Source organism: Amblyomma maculatum, chromosome 3 (genome assembly GCF_055883805.1).
Source record: "Amblyomma maculatum isolate TAMU_Amacu chromosome 3, ASM5588380v1, whole genome shotgun sequence".
Classification (NCBI taxonomy): Eukaryota; Metazoa; Arthropoda; class Arachnida; order Ixodida; family Ixodidae; genus Amblyomma; species Amblyomma maculatum.
This window is the reverse complement of record NC_139346.1, coordinates 206,536,285-206,556,669: the sequence shown is the minus strand read 5'-3', so window position 1 is coordinate 206,556,669 and position 20,385 is coordinate 206,536,285. Positions and strand designations below refer to the sequence as shown.

At 45.9% G+C, this 20,385-nt stretch overlaps 1 protein-coding gene across 1 annotated transcript in view; it reads left to right on the top strand.

The window, feature by feature from the left end:
- LOC146197514 (uncharacterized) overlaps positions 1-20,385 on the top strand; it is a 56,550-nt gene that overhangs the window by 10,249 nt on the left and 25,916 nt on the right. The window contains exon 5 of the mRNA XM_084599403.1: positions 2,603-2,720. Within this exon, the coding sequence (XP_084455529.1) occupies positions 2,603-2,720 (118 nt within the window). The remainder of the gene's footprint in view (positions 1-2,602; positions 2,721-20,385) is intronic.

Genomic DNA, 20,385 nt, shown 5'->3' with positions numbered 1-20,385 from the left:
GGGCAATATATCTGCGGTGGTTTCATTGCCTGCGTGAGCCAGTCAGCGCACGTGACTGTGCAAGTTGCAGTGAGCATGGCGAGCTGACTGAACGGGCTGCAGCCATCGCCAGCTTATTAGCCTAACGTCAGAACTGAGTCATCGAGACAGGACGCGCAGGTAATTTTGGTTCACTGAATCCACAGTTGAGAGCAGCACAGTCATGGCGCACAAATGCGTTTGTCATGTGATTGTTTTTGTACTTTGCGGGCTTTCTTTGGAACTCAGAAAAAAAGATGTATGCACAACTTTTTATATCTCAAATTGATGTAATGGGAGTTCCTGAGGTGCTCTCCAACTTTGCATATCACATTTATTGTCTAAATGCAATAGTTAGTAAATTTAGTTAGTGCCACGGTGCATTGTAAGTGAAATGTTGACCGAAGAGCTTATTTATAATAAGACTGATCTCAAAAACATTCTTTTTACCCTGTCCTCCAACAGTGCATATCCGACAACTGCATAGACTACTTGAGTATTAGTGATTCACAGTTTACCGATAGTCTACTGCCAAAATAAAGGAGGCCTGAACAGTGTGATGCAGGGAAAGCATATTACGTTGCTCTTTTTCCTTCTTAAACCGTGAAGGCTACCTTCATGGCTTAAAATGAACTGTAAAGGGATTGCAGTGAATTGGAGGAATGCCGAGATGGACAAATGCACAAAGCAGACCCCTAGCCTTGACAGAAAACTGCCCCAGAGATGCCAGTGCTGGGCGTATGACAATGTACGCTCTTTTTCAAAAATATACGACTCACGGGTTTTGATTATAAGCCCTGTAATGGAGCTCATTGCACATCTCCAGCGTTCGAAATCCCGTAGATCCTCACACTTTCATCCTCACACTTTTCTAGCTTACCTATATATTCCGGTATTACTTTGGGAACCTTGTTACAGGGCTTAGAAGCGAACCTCTTGGGTTGTATATTTCAGACAGAGACTGTACGTGAAGAGTAATTGTCTGGTGTGGCTGTTTCAGAAAGAGACATTACTGCATGGATGTTTAACGTGGTGAGGATGGGTGAAGAAACTTAAGGTCAGTCAAAATAGTAGGGCTGTTAACCCTTCGAACCCTCTGCTGGAACTATTAATGCCGTTTATGCATGCTGACAGCTTGGCCCAAACACATATTTTATTAAAGGATGACATTGTGAGTATGATAGTGACTGAGCACTATCGATATTTTGCACTGGAATAAATAATCATAATAATAACAACAATAGCACATGATATGGATTGAGTTGCTTGCAGTTTGTTGGAAATGTGTAAAATCTGCTGATGTCAGTCACAGTGCACTTGACCTTTTCATTGCTTAGCCACAAGTGTTTTCATTCCTGTTTGCTACCTTAAGTAATTCGTGCATTCAGTTTTAATTAACTAAAATGAGGCACCCAGCTTTCTGCTAAATTTATCATCATTTCTTTCCTCTTCATAGCTGCCCTCATGAGAAATAGGCAGCTTAACATGGGTTATGTGTTAGGGCAATGTTAGCATTGCATCTTGCCTCAACAGCCTTCAGACTTAATACAGCGTCATGATACCAGAAATTTCTCTTATAAGTATGTTGCCTTTGTGACTTTCCTCGGTGTGTTCCAAGCAAACGTGCACCCATGGAGTTGGGGACCAGTTTTCGCGCTGGAAAGCATAAAGGCACTTATTGCAAAATGCTTTGTTACTTCACGAAGGCACTCCCACTGCCTTTTCCGAATGATATGCATGCATTGCACAACCTGACAGCACCCCAACACTAGCACCACAATCATTTCACGAACCGCAACACACAAACTGAGAGTGAATAACTACAGCTGAACCCATCAAACCTATTTTGTGTTGAGAGCTGGGTGGCCCCTCTCACAATCTGCCTGCTCCTTGTCAGGTTGTGTAAGATATCTGGGCTGTGCTGAGACGTCATATGCGCAGGGTCGGTCACAAAAATCACCTGTGTGATAGCGTGAATCAGGAGGATGGAGGACTGTCTTTAAAATTTTTTTGCGAGGAAACTAAATGGTTCTCAGCTATATCATTCAGCAAACATATTCTTGGCAATGAAAAGAACTTACTGTAGAAAGTTTTTGAAAAAAAAATTGAAAAACGTTTAAAAATCCCCAGAGCTGCCTTTAGGGCTTTTTGCTTTACTCTTAGCATTCCGCGCTTATTCAAGATGTTGATTAAAATGAGTCTGACTTTGAATGTGTAAGTGTGAACTGTCCTTAGGAATGTACACTTTCCTCACTCATTTCCTTTAACTACCTGCAAACATGGGTGACATTTGCAGCGTGGTCATTTGATGATATCTCTAACCTAAGCACTCAAGGCCCAAAAGGCATTGACTAATTTTTAGCTGGTGTTATGATGTGTGTTGTTGTTTTTTCTTTTCTCATATATTCCCTTTGTCTTCATCTAACATCATTCCTAAAATATTGAGATTCTATATGGTACCATCGATGGCACTCGCAGTGGCATAACCAGTGCCATTGTTGGTTGTTAAAATCATTCAGCTGTTTTCACATTTTTTTGTTTTATTTTCTTTCTGTTGGTCATTGTTCTACTTTTTTTCTTCTAGGCATAATAAGTGATGCAGCTTTGATTCTGATAATGTCTCTGGTGTTGCTGAAGCTGAGCCCCTATGAGACTGAGATTAATGGGATCTTCTGTCATGTTGTTAACTCCAACCATGCAGAGTAAGTGTGTTTCTTTTTGGCATAGTATTTCTGTTTAAATAATCCTTATGTGATGTTTTGTCTGTGTTTCACTTCAGCTCATGCATTTTTTTCCCAAACAACCTTCTACCAGATTTAGAAAAAGGGCACCGGAGAGGGAGAGGACTGTTGTCCCTGAGCAAAAAGTTTTACATGGGTAAACTATTTTCGGTCCCATCCTTTCTGCCTGCTAACTATCGTATGCCAAAGGTATGCTCATGAAGAAGACTGGACAAACAAATATCGGTGAAATGCAGAAGTTGGGGTCACGATGCAAGTGTGCTAGAAACTTAAGTACAGAAGTTAGTGCAAAACTTGGATAGAAAGTCATATACCAAACAAGGCTTAGAAAACTGCATTTAGGCAGTGAAGAAACAGGATTAAAGGAGCGAGTAAAAAGTAAGTGCAGGAAGAGTTCACACTGGACCTCCAACTGCATGCATTGGAGCGAGGATGATCTCTTCGAAAAGCTTGAAGTGAGGCATTCTCCTTGAGCGCGGTGAGTACAGCAGTGATTGTTCAGATGATCAGAGTCTGTGAGATATTTATCGGAGATTATCAGTGTGAATTGACCAATTTAGACAGTATTGGAGCAAAACTCCAAATAATTTGGACATGCTACTCATTCAAGTGCGTCGTCGTGGAGCTGAATTAAGATTTCTCCTTTGATAAGTGCAAGAAACTACATGCTTCATTTTATGTTAGAAATAATGTTTCCTTGATTTTTTTATTACCCATGTGATATAATAAATATATGTTCGCTTTTATTTGAATGGTATCCAAGTCTTCCATAAAACTTTACTGTATGTTGTTGCCGTATAGAATTATGATTGGTGCATGGGGTCCATTGGTGATGATGCTTATGTAGACAATAAAAGCTGACCACTTATGGACCCCTGGGGCATGCCACATTATGTAAGACGTCATATACAAGACGCTTGACTCAGCCTGTTTGATATATCTGACCATATTTTTCAAATATAACTCTTAATTAATTTTCATCATTCTTGACTGCTGATCTTGAGAACAGGGGTTCTATCCCAGCCATGATGGCTGCGTTTCTATGGAGGAAACATGCGCGGCACCAATGTACTACTATGCGATGTCAGTTAATGTTAAGAACATCATCGCCATTAGCAGCAGCTTCACTATACCGATTGCAGGGCAAAGCCTTTCCTATATCTCTCAAATTAACATGTTGTTGCGCCAGCTGCAGCCGTCTAATCCAGGCAAAGGTCATAATCTCATCCGCACACCTATCTTTCTGCCACCCCTGCTATGCTTGCCTTCTCTTGGAATCCAGTTGGTTACTCTTAACGACCATTGGTTGGTTGTCTTGCCTTCGCATTAAGGTAGGGTGGAGCAAAAAGAGACGAAAATTTGCAAATCGCCATTTTATTTTTTTTTTCCAAATCAAGTACAACATTAGTACACAAACCTTCCTTGACATCTTGGCTAAGCTGTTAGTAAAATTGACATCTTTAGTATCGCTATGACTATGAATATTCACCAGTTATAGCCCCTGAGGCAAAACGAGGCATCAGGTAGGGCAAAACGAGATGTCCTGTCAAAACGAAAAAGTTTCACTTCTTGCACTTGGAGCTCCAGAAGTGCATTCCATGGGCCTTTGTGCACTGCTCATTAGCCAAGTCCTTGGTGGCCTTTGTTAGAGCTACTGCCTCCTTTTCCTCTTACCTGGTGCAGAGTAGCTGGCGAGATGTTCAATTTTATGGGCAACCTCTCTGCCTTTCCATTCAATAAACACATCTATCTCTCTGCTTCGTAAGGCCCAAAAAGGGATTTTACTTGATGTTTCGGACGAGAACCCTTAAATGTTTCGGACGAGAAGAGCTCGTCCAAGCGAAACTGTCGCCAAACTGTTTTGGACGAGCAGAGCTTGTCCTCTCTGAATAGGACACTCGTCCTCTTGAGTGTCCAGGACGAGAAGCGCTCGTCTCCGGCTTAGTTGTGGTTTCGGCAACCAGATGGAAGCACTTACTTTATGATTTCGTTTTCTTCTACGGCATGAGCGCGGTTTTTGTGGGAAAACATGACATCTGGTGGCGGCAACGCGTGCACTGCTGGTCCGTCAGCCCGAAAAAGAAGCTTTTCGTCTTCATCATCTTCTTCCAATGAAGATGATTCTGATATGGATGTTTATCTTGTGTCCGGCAGTGATGAAGACAGCGATTACGCTGAAGTGAGCAGTTTGTCTGATGACGATGAGGACAGCTCTCAAGGGAACATTGCGAGTGCTCGTCATTGGATGAAGCTTGACATCAACAATCCTCCAGCGAGGCCTCCTCGGTTTGCATTTCTGGCCATTCCAGGCCAATGTTTCAATCTGACATCGCCAGATAGCTTTCTCGAGTACATACAGCAGTTTCTCGACAATGACCTTATTTCATTGCTGGTCGATGAAATCAATCACAACGCGGCTGAAAAGCTGAAAATCTGTCGTCCCTGCGAACACTCCAGCCTCTAAACATGGGTACTAGTGATGAAGGAAGAGATGTGGGTGTTCCTTGCAGTCTTGCTATTGCAAGGAATTATTCACAAGCCCCGAGTTGTGTGGTACTGGTCCAAGAACAAGTTGTTGTTCATGCCAATTTTCGGAGAAGTGATGAGCTGTAACCGGTTCCTTCTAATAATGTGAATGCTGCACTTTGTGGACAGTGCTAGCGTCATCAACCTTAGTGGCCACCCACAGCCAAAGCTGTGCAAGATATGGCCCTTTTTGGATCAACTGTTGAAGAATTACCGCTTCGCATACATTCCAGAGAGGGATATATCGATAGACGAAAGTCTCATGCCCTACAAGGGCAGGCTGGGATGGGTGCAGTACATCTCAAGGTAAGATCCTGATCCTCAAGATCTTACCTGGACATCTCATATAAATAACATCACTAACGAAGCTAACCGTGTTCTAGGTTATCTTAGGCGAACACTACGACTTGCTCCCCCTCACGTAAAACTGTCCGCTTATTTAACCTTAGTCTGCCCCAAACTAGAATATGCTTGCTCGATCTGGGACCCACTCCAATCTAACCTTACAAAAACACTCGAATCCGTCCAAAACAGAGCGGTAAGATTTGCCTTTTCAGATTATTCTTATCACACAAGTGTTTCATCACTGAAAGACAAAGCTAACCTTGCAAACTTAGAATCCCGCCGTAAAACCACCAGGCTCTGTCTCTTCCACAAATTTTATCACTCACCCCTGCGGAATGCCGTTATCACCCGTGCGCATCGCCACTCAGCCAGGATCAACCATCAACAAGCCGTCCAACCTCCACATGCATCTCCTCATGCATCAAGTCATTTTTTGTTTTGACAGCAAAAGATTGGAACTGTTTGCCTGCCGAAGCTGTGATTCATCTCGACAACGCGCGCTTCAAATCATTCATTGAAAATATTACTTGATGTAAGCCCTCCCCTCGTGTAATGCCTCTCGTGGGCCTTTGAGGTACTAATAAATAAATAAATAAATAAATAAATAAATAAATAAATAAATAAATAAATAAATAAATAAATAAATAAATAAATAAATAAATTAAATAAATAAATAAATAAATAAATAAATAAATAAATAAATAAATAAATAAATAAATAAATAAATAAATAAATAAAGAGAAAGATTTGGGTTGAAATTTTTCATGCTTTGCGAGGCATCATCGGGATACACGTGGGATGTCCTTATCTATACTGGAAAGGGCACAAATCTGGGCTCCCCAGTTGAACCCTATTCACCAATAGGCACCAAAGTAACGATGAAGCTCCTCGAGCCCTTGCTAGGCAAGTGTTACTGCCTGACCATCGACAACTTCTGTACATCGCCAGAGCTCGTCGACTTTCTTATCCAGAACCGCATGGATGTCTACGGCACAGTGAGACCGAACAGAAAAGGCATGCCTCCAGAATTTCAAACGCATAAACTCAAGAAAGGAGAGGTACAGGCCTACCAGCGTGGTAAATATGTTGCTCTCCAATGGCAAGACAAAAAAGTAGTGTCTGTCATAAGTACAGTGCACACTGCAAGCATGGAGACTTTAAAAGATTTGAAAGAGAGAGCTGTCACGAAACCAAGCATCATACGTGACTATAATCACACGATGGGTGGAGTGGACAAGTCAGATCAGATGCTGGTGAACTACCCCGTCCCCAGAAAACGGCAGAAAATATACTACAAGAAGATTTTTCCCCATCTGATTGATGAAGCTACTTTCAACTCGTTTGTGCTGTACCAAAAAGACGGAGGAAAGATGAGCCGCCTTGACTACCGCCTCGCCCTTATTGAGGTGATCCTGAATAGGTACCTTGATCCTTCGAGAAAGATAAAGCGCGGCCGGCCGTCTGATGTCCTTGATCCTGTACTTCTCAAGGAGCAGCACTTTCCTGCCTATATGCCTCCAAGCCAAATCAAAGCAGCACCAACGAGGAAATGTTTCATTTGCTGTCGGAGGCCTGGAGAAAATGGGAAAAAGATCAGAAAAGGAACCCGTTTTTGGTGCGAGCTCTGCAACAAGCCACTCTGTGTCATTCCCTGTTTTGAAGTTTATCACACAGTTCCGAAGCTTCCAAGTGGAATACCCAAGTGTTGGTTAGCCCGCACAAGTGAAAATAATTAGACATTTGTGGCTGTTTTTTTAAAGTGTTTTTAATGTTTATTACCGGCAAGCAGCTGGTTTTGTATGCAATGTTGACAAATAAACTTTATTTTGATAATCAGACTTAGCATGTGGTCCATTTATTCGGTCAAGATCGGGAAGTTGCTTTGTATTACAATATCATTTGAAATCAGCAGTAAAAGAAGTAAGCTGTTTTGGTTAGAAAAATATAAAAAAATAAAACACTGAAGGGGTTAAAACCTAAAAACAAACCATTCTGGTACTATAATGCAATAGAATGGTATTCCTAATAATATTTGATAAGATATTTTATAGGATCCGAAAGTTCCGAAATGCATAATTCTACTGTGACTGCTGCTAAATTTTATTTTACACTTAGTTGCGCCATTTTGACGCTTTTTGTTTGCGGCTCCGGCGCGCCAGCTGCGTGCTGTGTGACGTCACTGCTCCTCGCGCTTGCGCAGCACGGCTCTCCAGGAGCCACGCGAAACTACTCAGCCACGGCCGCTCAATGGAGGCGCACTTGGGTGCGGCCCGTCGCGTCGTATAGCGTCGTCCAGAAGAGCCGTATTGCGCCTAGTTCTCATCGCCACCGCTGCGGCGCCACCGCTCCGGGACGAGTCCGGGCGGAGAGCTGCGCGCAGCGGCCGTGGCTGTGCTTTCGTTTCGGCGTCCGCGTGGCCGGCGCTTGCTCAATTTAGGATTATGAGCGGCGTTTCACACAGTATGTGATGCTATGTGCAAGTTTGCTATTGATAAGGTGATAGCGGCAAGCCATCATCACTAGGCTTTTCCAAGTCATTCGTGGTCTTTCGTTTACAACGAGAACGAGGCAGTCGTGTGCTTCCCTGAGTGCGCACCCATTTAGTTGCGTTTCAACCACTGTAATAACGTATTAGATATTGCAATCTTGAAATCGGGACATGGTTTGGGGCCATTATTCTGCGTGCACTTTTCTGGAAACTTACAATTCAGGACGTAGCGTTCAACATTATTGTTCAGCCTGTTCCTCCATTTTCACTGGAAATAATATTCAAGTGGGTACCACCACCAAAACATACTAGCTAACACAAACTGTTGCAAAAGAAACAACACAAGAACGCCAGTTCAACGACACGCCCGCAGGCTCAGGCAATTTTTTTCTCGTTTGATTATGAAGCCGCGTGATGCACAAAAGACACGCAAGCTTATTTTACATGCGAAGAACTTTTCTTGAAAAAGGTTTATGTGCAAGCGGGATTTTTTCCGCTGTCTGATTGATGTTGCCTGTCCAGTTGGTCAGCAGTGGTCGCATTAGTTTGGTTAGGTCGAGTGTGACTGCAGTCTTCTCTCTCCGCAAATCAACTCCGGAAATTGCACAAAATAGTGAAGACGGGATGAAATTAACATGTTGCATAGCTTGCTGCTTCTTATGACCTGCGGGTACTTCATCACCTTGCTAACAAATGTGCATGGTGATTTTCAGATACCTTAGGCGTCCATCATCAAGAATTTGATAAGTCCAGGGTTTTTGCAGGAATCACAAGTCACAAAGTTAATAATGGAGGGGACTAATAAAATAAAATTATTGACACTCTAAAGTAAGCACTAGAAGTTATTTAAACTTTGGTAATATATAAATAATGAAAACACGGGCAGGCACTGAAAACAGAATAAATAAAAATGTTGCATGAGATTCTGTAAAAATATTCATACTTTCTCTTCAAATGGACGTGCAAGGTAACCAGCCAAGAATGCAATCGGTGCTAACTCTATGTCAGCTGCTGGTTCACACCACACATGAATGAATCCAAGCTGACTCGAAAACTCTCTCGCAGCAGACGTGATATGGCAGTTGCAGGTACGACTTTCATAATCACGAATGTCAAGTTTTATAGCTGCCTATTGTTGATAGGTGCATTTGCAGACTGATACTTGCAAGTTGCTAACCTGCACAAAGCATGGCAAAATGTGTATAATCTCAGATGATATATATATATATATATATATATATATATATATATATATATATATATATATATATATATATATATATATATATATATATATATATATATATATATATTAACGCGCGCCAAAAAACGCCACGCGACAGGAGCGATGATGTACCGTCCAAACGCACACTTTTCGGAGAAAGTGTCACAGATACTGCGTCTTTCCTCTAGAAATCTCTTCTCGAGCGTTCCTGCCATCTGCAATCCCACATTTCAACGCGCGCCCAGGAGCGCCACGCGACAGCCGCCGCAAAATTCGGTGGCAGGCTAGCCCCCGCCGGAAGCGGCGTTGACCTACCAAGTCCCAGCCCCGTAGCGCCAGGAACAGCCACCTTTCACAGAGCGCGCGTTCAAGTGTGGCATTGTAGATGGCAGGGACGCATCCCACCTCGGCCAATCAGAACGCCTCAAAAGCGGGACACTGTCCGCGACAGCATGAGCCATTAAAGGCTATCGCCTTAATAAAGCAGTGCCTGCTTGTGGGTTCTCGGCTTCGTTTCCATTCAGTGATTGCGCTTCATGCCGCCAGGTACGCGCTCAAAGATAGGCAACAGTAGCCTGAAAACCAAAGCGTCTCGTGCGAATCACGAAACGGCTAGGCAAGTGCAATGTGATATCGGGTTATCGCTCGGTTCAAAAGCAATGCAAGTGATAGCGGATGATCGCGCGTTTCAAACAAACACCATAGCAAAGAGTGCGTGAATTGGGCCTGTTTGGCTGTTTGGTGTCTGTTTTTCGTCCTCTCCGTATAAGGTTACGACCACGCACCATGCGTTGCAGGCGTCTTGCTTGATGGCGTTTTTGGGCCGGGTTATAAGATGTAAGGGACACAGCATTTTGCATCCCTAAAGATGTAGGAACTTGAATTGCTCCACGATAAAGTACGGTGCGGTGAGTTGTGCGTATGCAGGAACGCGCATTAATCCTCTTTCAGTCGCGCTTGCTTGCTTAGCCGTCTCGTTACACTCGAGAAACACGGCGTCATCGCGACGTTCTGGCTACCGTCACAACCTCACAAATTAAGGTGCCTCGATGCGGAGAGCTGGCGTGCATCGAGACAACCTATCACAAATGCAGGCAATGCGACCCTAGCGGCTAGAACGGTACTCGCAAGGCGGGGTCTCGATGAGGAAGTGATGAGCAGCCATCCTTCTGATTTGCCGCTCATGCGCACAGGACGCATAAGCTCGGAGCCTAGCGTTAGATGTCGCTGACTTCCTCCGCAGAGTGACCGCAGAGCGCCGTCGGCGCGCTCTAGACAAGGCTGCTCACGACTGTACTGCATGAGACACGTAGTTCGATAAGGTGTGGGAAACAGGACAAGAGTGACCGCGGTGATCTTGTCGGTGAGGGGAGATTGCTGCTGCAGTTTCAGGAACAGATCTCGGAACTGGGAATGAGTGCAAGCCTGAACTTGTCCCCCCCCCCCCCCCCCCTATGTTTTAGCCAAGGTCAACCTGCCCAACCACTTGACTTTTTTAAAAAAGGGCTGTGACCTTGACCTGATTAAGTGTAGGTGTCCATCAATTCGTGGTGTCCACCCAAAGTATATTGCGTCTTCTTTTCCCCAAAACCTAGCTCAAAGAAAATAAGTATTGTTACGTGGGAATGGCCCCGCCGGGGTGGTGCAGTGGTAAGACGCCCGACTACTGTCTGGAGTTCCCGGGTTCGAACCCGACCTCGGCGGCTGCGTTTCGATGGAGGCGAAACGAAGTGGCGTCCGTGTGCTGTGCGATGTCAGCGCACGTTAAAGATCCCCAGGTGGTCGAAATTACTCCGTAGCCCTCCACTACGGCTCCGCTTTCTCTCTTCCACCTTCACTCCCGCCTTCATCCCTTCCCTTACGGCGTGGTTCAGGTGTCCACAGAGTAAGTGTGACGGATACTGCGCATTTCCCTTCCTGTGAACCAATTATTATTATTATTATTATTATTATTATTATTATTATTATTATTATTATTATTATTATTATTATTATTATTATTATTACGTGGGAATGGGTTTATTATTTACAAAATATGCGGGGGATGCATGAAAGCTAGGCACAGTTGCCTCGCGCATCCATTTCGTCCTCTTTCACATGCGCAACACCGCGCAGCGCAGTGTAATTGACGTAAAAAAAAAGTCGCGGATTGGGGGGGCAAAGGCAGTACAGGGGCTATCGCGGCTATTCTCAAGGCCAATCTTGAATGTCCCCCTAATTCAGACCGTTAAACCATGCATAACCGTCCTTTTCACAGTTTTCGCTCGTATCACTAGGTTCAAGCCGAGCACCCACATAATTTTAAAGTCAAAAGCCTTTTTTTGGCTCATGGGTGGCGTAGACGGAACTGTTGGCCAGACGTGTCCACACGAACTGTGAATCATCATATAGTTTTAGCGTTAGAGATTCATGTAGGTATAGTAATGGCATGTATATAAGCGCTACAGCTACTGATAATGATAGCGATAGTAAAAATAGTAACTATAGCATAGTTACCCACAGTTACTGATAGTATATGGCGATACCAGTAGTGATAGTAAAATAGTGATGATAGTTGCCGATAGTTGCTAATAGTATGTGGTAATACCATAGTTTGTGATAGTCGTAATAGTGATAGTAATGATGATGTCAATGACAGAGATTATAGCAATCTATAGCACGTTATATTGTTGATTATGGTTATGCCGATGGCGACAGATAGTTAGTGATACTAATATCGATGATGGCACCGATGATGACGTTAGTGATTGTTTCATGGGGATAGCGGTGATGACGATGTGTTAGTTCGTGGTTTTTATAAGGATGAGGATGATAGCATGATGATAGTGAATTGGTGATAATGATATGATAGGGATAGCATGACGTCGTTGATTTGAGAGGAAAGAGAATTGCTTTAGCATTTCCGCTCTTAGGCAGACTAAAGTGCAATCCTGTACTTTTTGGCGAGCGTGGGTTTCGCGTACACTTTTGGACAAACACTGCTCCTACCTTAATTGATGAATTCGTTTTCGCCCCACCATCTGGTCGCTGCCCGTCCTGGTTGCTCACTTGGCGCAGCGACTGCCTCGGAAAGGCGATGGTCCCGTATTCGAACTCCAGACCAGGAAGAATTTTTCTTCAACTACGAAGTTTCTGAGAAAGCTGTGTCGCTTTCCTGTAGCCGTATTTCTGCGCTTGAGTAGATTCTAATGAACAATTACCTCGTTATTATAGAAGGTATTCCCATGTTTGTGGTGTCGTGCGTCGTTCCTCACGAAAGAACGACAGATAGGCATTGGCTGCTTGCGATGCTAGACTGCCGCCTACCATTGATAACGGTAGCCTTCTGATTGTGCTGGCCTAAGAAGAGCAAGAAGGAAGTGGCTGTATAGTCCCTGTTTCTCATTAAGTTAATTATGCGCGCGCGCGCGATTACCCTGCCACGGCCAGGCAGTGGCGCATTGCTTATGGGGCTTGGACGTAGCCTTCCTTTGCATTGCTACACCCCCCTCCAGCAGCCATCCATTCCTTTCCCGTGGTGCTCGGGGCCATCTGTCTTGTTCGCTGTCTCCGACAGGTGCGCTCGGGTCGATTTCTGCGTTTTTTTTTCTCTTCCTTTTACATCGGTGCCTCTTTTCTTGAGGTAGTCACGAGAAGACTTGTTACCACTCTGCTCTCTCCGCTGGCCCCGGGAGCGACTGGAGGAAAGCACGCGCAGGAACTACACGTGCGTCTCGCCACACACGAAGGGTGACGGCCGCCCGGAGATAATGCGGTTCGTTTCTCTGGCGCTTAATAATGGTTATTTTTCAGTGTTATGCTCGTATCCGCAAACAGGAAAACTGTAGGCCTGCCCCGTTTTCATGGAGGCATCTAATTACTCGTGTTAGTACTGTCCTTTCATTGCGTGCCGCTGTCGCACAGTGCATTAGACTTCTGTGCATGCCATTGCAAATCTCCCTCTCTTTTTATCTCTTCTCCAGCTCCTTTTCCTATACGTTTCAACTTTCTCCGGAGTAATGCGTCGTTTCAATTATGTGTTGTAGCCAGATGTGGACATTTGACCTCACAAACCTGGCCATACCTCAACCTCAAAAACTTTTGGCGACCTCACTAAACCGCAACCTCAGCAATTCATGCTGAGGTCCCCTAAGCCGCTCTTATCTCGGGGCGCTCCTCGCAGTAATCCGCGGGAACTGCAAAAAGCCTGTACCTCAACTTCGACCTCACTGACTGACGATCTCGCTCTGCCTCAAGCTCACTCGGGCGGTTGAAGTCCGATTTCCTGACCCGACTCAACGAATTTCGAGCTGTCGCCGACCTCAACTCAATCTCACCTCACTTCGTGAGGCTGAGGGCATTTTGAGGTTGAGGTCGACCTTATGAGTTAGAAACCTCATGAGATTGGCCATCTGTGGCTGTAAGCGGAAAGTCGTCCCCTTTGGCACGTTGCTGTCCGGATAGTCCTGTACTGTAAGGTCGAATGGGAATGCGGGGAGCAAATTACGGTGTTCACATTGTCACGCGTGGCATGCACTGGCCCTTCGATCTCGGAAGTAGCGGCCCTTCAGCTGCCGTCTCCCGAAGCGTCAGGCGTGCGGCACGCGGCGCGCTTTTCTTGCAATTAGGCGCCTGACAGTGTGTTTGTGGGGTGAGGGGGGGGGGGGGGGGGGTTGTTGCTTAGAATTTTTAAAATATTTATTTTGTCAATTATCGTGTGCAGATATTATTTCGGATTTTTGAACTTCTCGTAAGAATGTAGTTGCAAGTATGGCTCACAAGAACAAAATTGCGAACATATATACTGCATATACTATGGTGAAAAGCGTCCGTTTGAGTCAGCTCAGGTACATTAATACACACGGAGCGGGAAATAGAGCTGTACAAAAACCTATGGCGTCATCAGCCTCGGCCGACGGACAGAAGACAAAACACACACACACACACACACACACACACACACACACACACACACACACACACACACACACACACACACACACACGCACGCACGCACGCACGCACGCACGCACGCACGCACGCACGCACGCACGCACGCACGCACGCACGCACGCACGCACGCACGCACGCACGCACGCACGCACGCACGCACGCACGCACGCACGCACGCACGCACGCACGCACGCACGCACGCACACACACACACACACACACACACACACACACACACACACACACACACACACACACACACACACACACACACACACACACACACACACACACACACACACACACACACACACACACACACACACACACACACACACACACACACACACACACACACACACACACACACACACACACACACACACACACACACACACACACACACACACACACACACACACACACACACACACACACACACACACACACACACACACACACACACACACACACACACACACACACACACACACACACACACACACACACACACACACACACACACACACACACACACACACACACACACACACACACACACACACACACACACACACACACACACACACACACACACACACACACACACACACACACACACACACACACACACACACACACACACACACACACACACACACACACACACACACCAGAGAGAGAGAGAGATACTTTATTTGCGAACCCAGATGAGCGCTTAACGTATCTTGTTCCAGCTGACCAGCGCAAGCTCGTCTGCTAGATTCGACGACAGCCAGACACTCCAGGAAGGGGTTGAAGGGAAGGGACAGTGTCAGTGGTTTTAGAGAGAGAGAGAGAAGGTAGAGAGTTTGAGGCCGAAAGTATGGTCAAGTTTTTTATCCCAAATTAAGTTTTGGGGTTTAAATTTCGGGTAACACAACTATAGGAAGACCAGTAGGCAGTTTCGATCAGGATTACGGATTAGACGTTTCGGTTTTTATTTTTCTAAAGTTTGGCTGACTTTTTGGGTGTTGCGTTGAGTTCACTGCTCAGTTTGAGTTATTTCTTGACGAAAAACAAAAAGCAAGAACTAAAAGCTTGTCTCTGTAAAAAGGAAAATTGGTCTATTATGTTTGTGTTATTGCGCTACGCTGTGCGGCAAGGATGCATCACGTGGTCTGCGTGTTTCTGAACCAGACAGAACACGATAGACGACACTTTTTCGTGACGCTTATGCATGACGCTTATATATCCGTGAATAACTCAACGTTCTTATGTTCATGGGTGGTGTTGACAATGAACAAGACGAACGGACGGACGTTCATGTGCACCCGTTAAGGATTCAGAGAATCATCCCTCTCATCAGAGAGAGAATCATCTCACGAGAGAGAGAGAGAGAGTAATCTTCATTTCAGCAGGCTGGAATCCCTTGGAATTCAGCGGCGTCCAGGGCCAGATGGATAACATAGCTCCCAAGACTCTATATTCCTATCTGAATCGTTGCAGCTAGGGTATGTCCGCACCATGTGGGCCATGTCTGCAATTTCGTTACACTGTTTACCCCTGGGGTCCTGGATCGCCAGATGCCATCTGCTTAGTGGGAGTGGGTTGGGAAACTCCGCCTGCAACATTCTCCATATGATTTCTTCCTTTCTGCTGAGACCTTTGCCTGCTCTAGGTAGTGTCTGCCTTCTAATCTGTAATGACAAAGAATATCTTGATACGTGTTCAGTTCCTCGATCTGAAGGGGCTCTCTGCTCGACGAGACTAACAAAGTACGCCAGCAAAAGGCTTTTGACGAGGAGTGAGAGCCTCTAGTTTCCAGAGGCGTGTAATGCAGCGGATTGGTGAAAAGGGGGAGGAGGTACATAACTATCCAACGGTGTCCTGGGCTTCCATTCTCCGTTATTTTCTCGTCTGATTGAGTGTAACTCCTCGACAGCCAGCAAGCAGCGGAGCGGTATCAGTGAGCCTAGCCATTTTCGTATTAAACCAAATTTTGAAAATTCAGTTCTGCTTAGTCTTGCCTGTCTTTTGATTAATGCTTGAAAAGTGGAACACATCGGAGCTTCAGCTGTAGCACTCATGCTGATTGTGATTGCCAGGCTCCCTGTTAGATTCAGCTAATAGAGGTACTAAAATTTACATTTGTAAGCCCAATAAGGACATTTAGCGTTCCTTGCGGCACATCTGAATACGGGCAATAATATTTTTTTCACGGTATCAGTTGCCAAACCAATAACCTACGATGAGACCACGTGCGGTCGTAAATAACCTATTGGTCGCGCCATTCAGTATTGTGACTGAGCTCGGGACACACTCTTCGTCACAGATTTTCTTCAGAACCTCCCTTCGACTATTTCTCTCTTCTCCTTTTCTCTTTAGAACGTTGTTCCATCTTACTAATGAAGCTGGTCGCCCATCCTCTCACTTGAATTCCTGTGGACTGGGAGATTTAGTGAGCAAGGCGTGTACGCGGGGCATAGCGCTGTGAAGCGGAAGATGCGGCACTCGAGGGCTGCTTTTCTCGGACGCATGGGATCCTCCTTTCCGCATCTTGCGAGAGAGGGAGGAGCGGTCGCGTGGGATGTGGGGAGGAAGGACACCGCGGGTGGTTTGGACCCCCTGGACTGGGAGTGCGTGTCCCGACATGAGCGGGAGTTTGACAAGACTAAACTTGGGGCGCATCAGCTGCACTATTAATGCGTGCGCGCCGTGGCTGATGACGATGGGGCTAATCACGGCCGTGGTTGGTGAATGCAAAATGCGATGACTCCCGTCATCCCCCCTCTCTCTACCGTTTTTTTCCCTTTTTTTTTTCGTGTTCATCTTGCTTCTTCATTCCTCCAGCCCCGCACTTCGTGCGCACGCATGCTACTCGGTAGGGTGATGCGGCTCCGCGCGGGTAGACGAAGCTTGTGCCGGCTTGTGCGCGATGGCCGCGTGTCTTTCGTGTACTTTCTTTTTTGTTTGCCAAAGCCACCTGCTATTCTCCCTCCTCCCTTCACCATTTTGTAGGCGTTGTTTTTCATGCCTCGAGCTCCGCTGATGGCATCGAACAGTCGGAAAGCAAGGGAAGTTCTCTAACAGTTCTCTAACACAAGTCTCATGATCAGAATCCGCTTATTGACAGCTTGGACTAAGTAACAAACATTGAAATCTTTTTGCGTACCCTCTATGCGTATTCTCCGTGCACTGAACATTTTCTCTGCCCACCAAGACGAAATTGGAAGGGTTTACTAGGCTTTCGCCTTTATTGTGCACGCAAATAACCGCATATATTTATTAATTTCAACTTTTTATACTTTCTACGCCATTTTCTCTCTACCCTTCTTTCTCATACCCCGTCCCCAACGCAGGGTAGCCTGTCAGCGCTGGCTCAGTGTTGGCTAAATTGTCAGCCTTTCATTAAAGAACTCACTTAACTCTCTCTTTCTCTCTCTCTTACGCGCGCTTACAACACGTTGCCGTTTCTGGAGACTTGCAGGTGCTGTCGACAAATATGAACTGGAAAGCTCGCTGCTGATGACGCTCTGCAACATTATCTTCAGCGTGTCCATGTTTTGAACAGCAGTTAGTCAAGATGCCACGATTAATGGGACGTCGCAGGCAGCTGAACCCTGCGCCATACGGGCAGTTCTTTAACTGGTTTTGAGGAAGAAGCTCTGATAGAACGCGATCAATGGCGGTCTTTTTACGCCCATCGAGTTGTTGCCGTGACGGCCCATCACACAGCTGAAAGCGAAGCTATGACGGAACTGAAAAAAAACAACAACAACAAAAAACAAAAAGAAAACTTACAAGGCGAATGAATCCGGACATTCACCATACGATGATGTCACTCGAGAGAAGCACCAGGGGGAAATATGGAACAGGGGGCCTAGTGATAGCTGACCGGACGTAACGTATTAATTTATGCGACAGCTTCGTTGCATCAGAGTGTACCAACTGCCGCGTGAACTCGTTCAGTCGTTCCGGGCGTCGCCACCACCTCGCGCGAGCGCTTGGAGCAACGGCGTGCCGGAGATCTGCTTAACGCCTCTCGTAGGCAGGGCGTTTCCTCGAAGCGACTTTGGATTTGTTCCTCATTCATCACAACGTCATTTGCTCGCTAGTTCTTTCGCTTTTGAGTCGGAGTTTTTACAAACGATTTCGAAGGAGCGCCGAGGTACGATGAACCGACAAAAAAAAAAAAAAAAAAAATGAGGCGAGGAGGAAGAGGGCCGTAGCTTGGAAGAGCAGGCCGGAATAAATAACGGGAAACACGTGAGCAGTGAGCAATTGCCAAGGCCAAGTTGAGCGGAACCACGAGGCGGAAGCGGTGCGATGCAGCGGCAGCAGTATAGGAGGGGGAGGAGGAGTATGACGATCCTCCGCAGAAGTTGTACGTCCCGGCACTGCCAGGCATCGTGGGAGGGAAAATTGGGACCCGCCGGTTCCGTGTTCCCGTGATCGGGATCCCCGATGGGCGGGAAAAATTCGCCTCCCTCCTTGCTTTTAAGCTGACGTTCATTCCCCTTTTCGCCCCTTTACTTTTTTGTTTTTGCGTGTTTTGTTTAGTTCTCTTGGCCCCTGTTTGGATCACTTAATTCCATCCTCCACTTCTCCCATTCTTTCACCGGTGCTTTCTTTTTTTTTCGTGCACCTTTGCTCTCGTTGGATCGGAAGCCAGTGTGCCTCACGGCCACTTTGCTTGCTCCATTTCACTCGCCCTCTCTGCTTTTCCTTCTTCCTTCCTTCACTCCCACTTTCTTCCCCACGTCTTCGGCCACCGGCGGTAGCGACGTGTGTGTGTGCTCGTTCAGTTTGCCACGCACCGCTTGCAGCTTGGGCCGGTTCTTATATTGATTTTATTGCTAGCATTTGAACGGACATTTTTCGTGCATATTACGTGACGTTTCTTAGCGTCGTCGTCCTGCCTCTGTTAAGAGCGTTACTGGGGCCGCGCTCAGTGAAACGGAGAGGCTGACTTGGGCGCACCTTGTCTTCTCTTCAGAGCTGATGACGAGGTACCGAGGTTCGGTATGATTCCAATGCGCCAGATGCTATCGTTGTATGTGCGGATTTCGGGGCTGAAAAATGCGTTCAGTTTTTTTGATGGTGGTTATCCAAAGTTCCGGGCAGGTGGTTGTCCCGGGTCCGAACTTCGGGCCAAGATGAATTTTCATACGAAGTTTCTGCAGCGAAAGCGTCGCAGCTTTTCTTTATAGCCGTATTGCTGAGCTTGGTAGGACGCTGATGAACAATTAATTCCATATTATACTCATGATGGTGTTGCGCACTTAGATGCAGAGTGCTGATAGCGGAGCGGTATGGCTGCATAGTTCTGGAGATTGCAACTTCGCTTAAATTTTTTAATTTGCTACTTTTATTTGTCTCACACACATTTCATGAAATCTTCTTTAAAGAAAAAAGAACTTACTGTCAAATATTTAAAAAAAAGCTGTCTTTGGACCTGCTTAGCTGACTCTAGCCAGAACACAGGGCTAGTCGGTTCAAGGATCAACAGCGGAGAAAATATCCAACAAGAACATGAAGAGGACACACAGCGCATTGCAGATATATCGAGACTATATATTTTACGTGGGAGGCAAGGACTCGGGACATGGGGTTTCTGATAGCACCTATACTATAGAGCAGGACATCACAGCGTATAATATTTAAGTGCTGATCTTTCGATCACTGTCATGGTACCCATTCCGAGCTGGTGCTGATATTCAGATTTGGTTTCAGGTAGCAGCGCACACCTTTCCATTGGAGGCGAAGTGCAGAGACGTCATTTTTTTTTTTCGAGGGGTTTGTGTGCGTAAACGAGCACTGATCTTGTTTTAGTTTTCGACGCTGTGAATTTTGTTCGCATCGCATGACGCGTTGTTGTGACCTAGTTGCGCACAGGCGCGCAGCCTACGCGAGCAAGCTGCTTGCTCTGCGTTCTAACAAAGCTTCTCGGAGATGGTTTCGGCTGCTCCGTTTCTGAATGAAATGCAGAGTCGCTCGTCGGACTGCAGTGCGGAAAAGCGGCACTAAAATTCTGACCGAGAAAGGCGCTGTGTGGGCTCGCAAAGTGCCGAGGCCTTGACAGCTGACAATGGCCGCAGTGGTGCGGCAGCGCCACGAGAGGGAAAGGA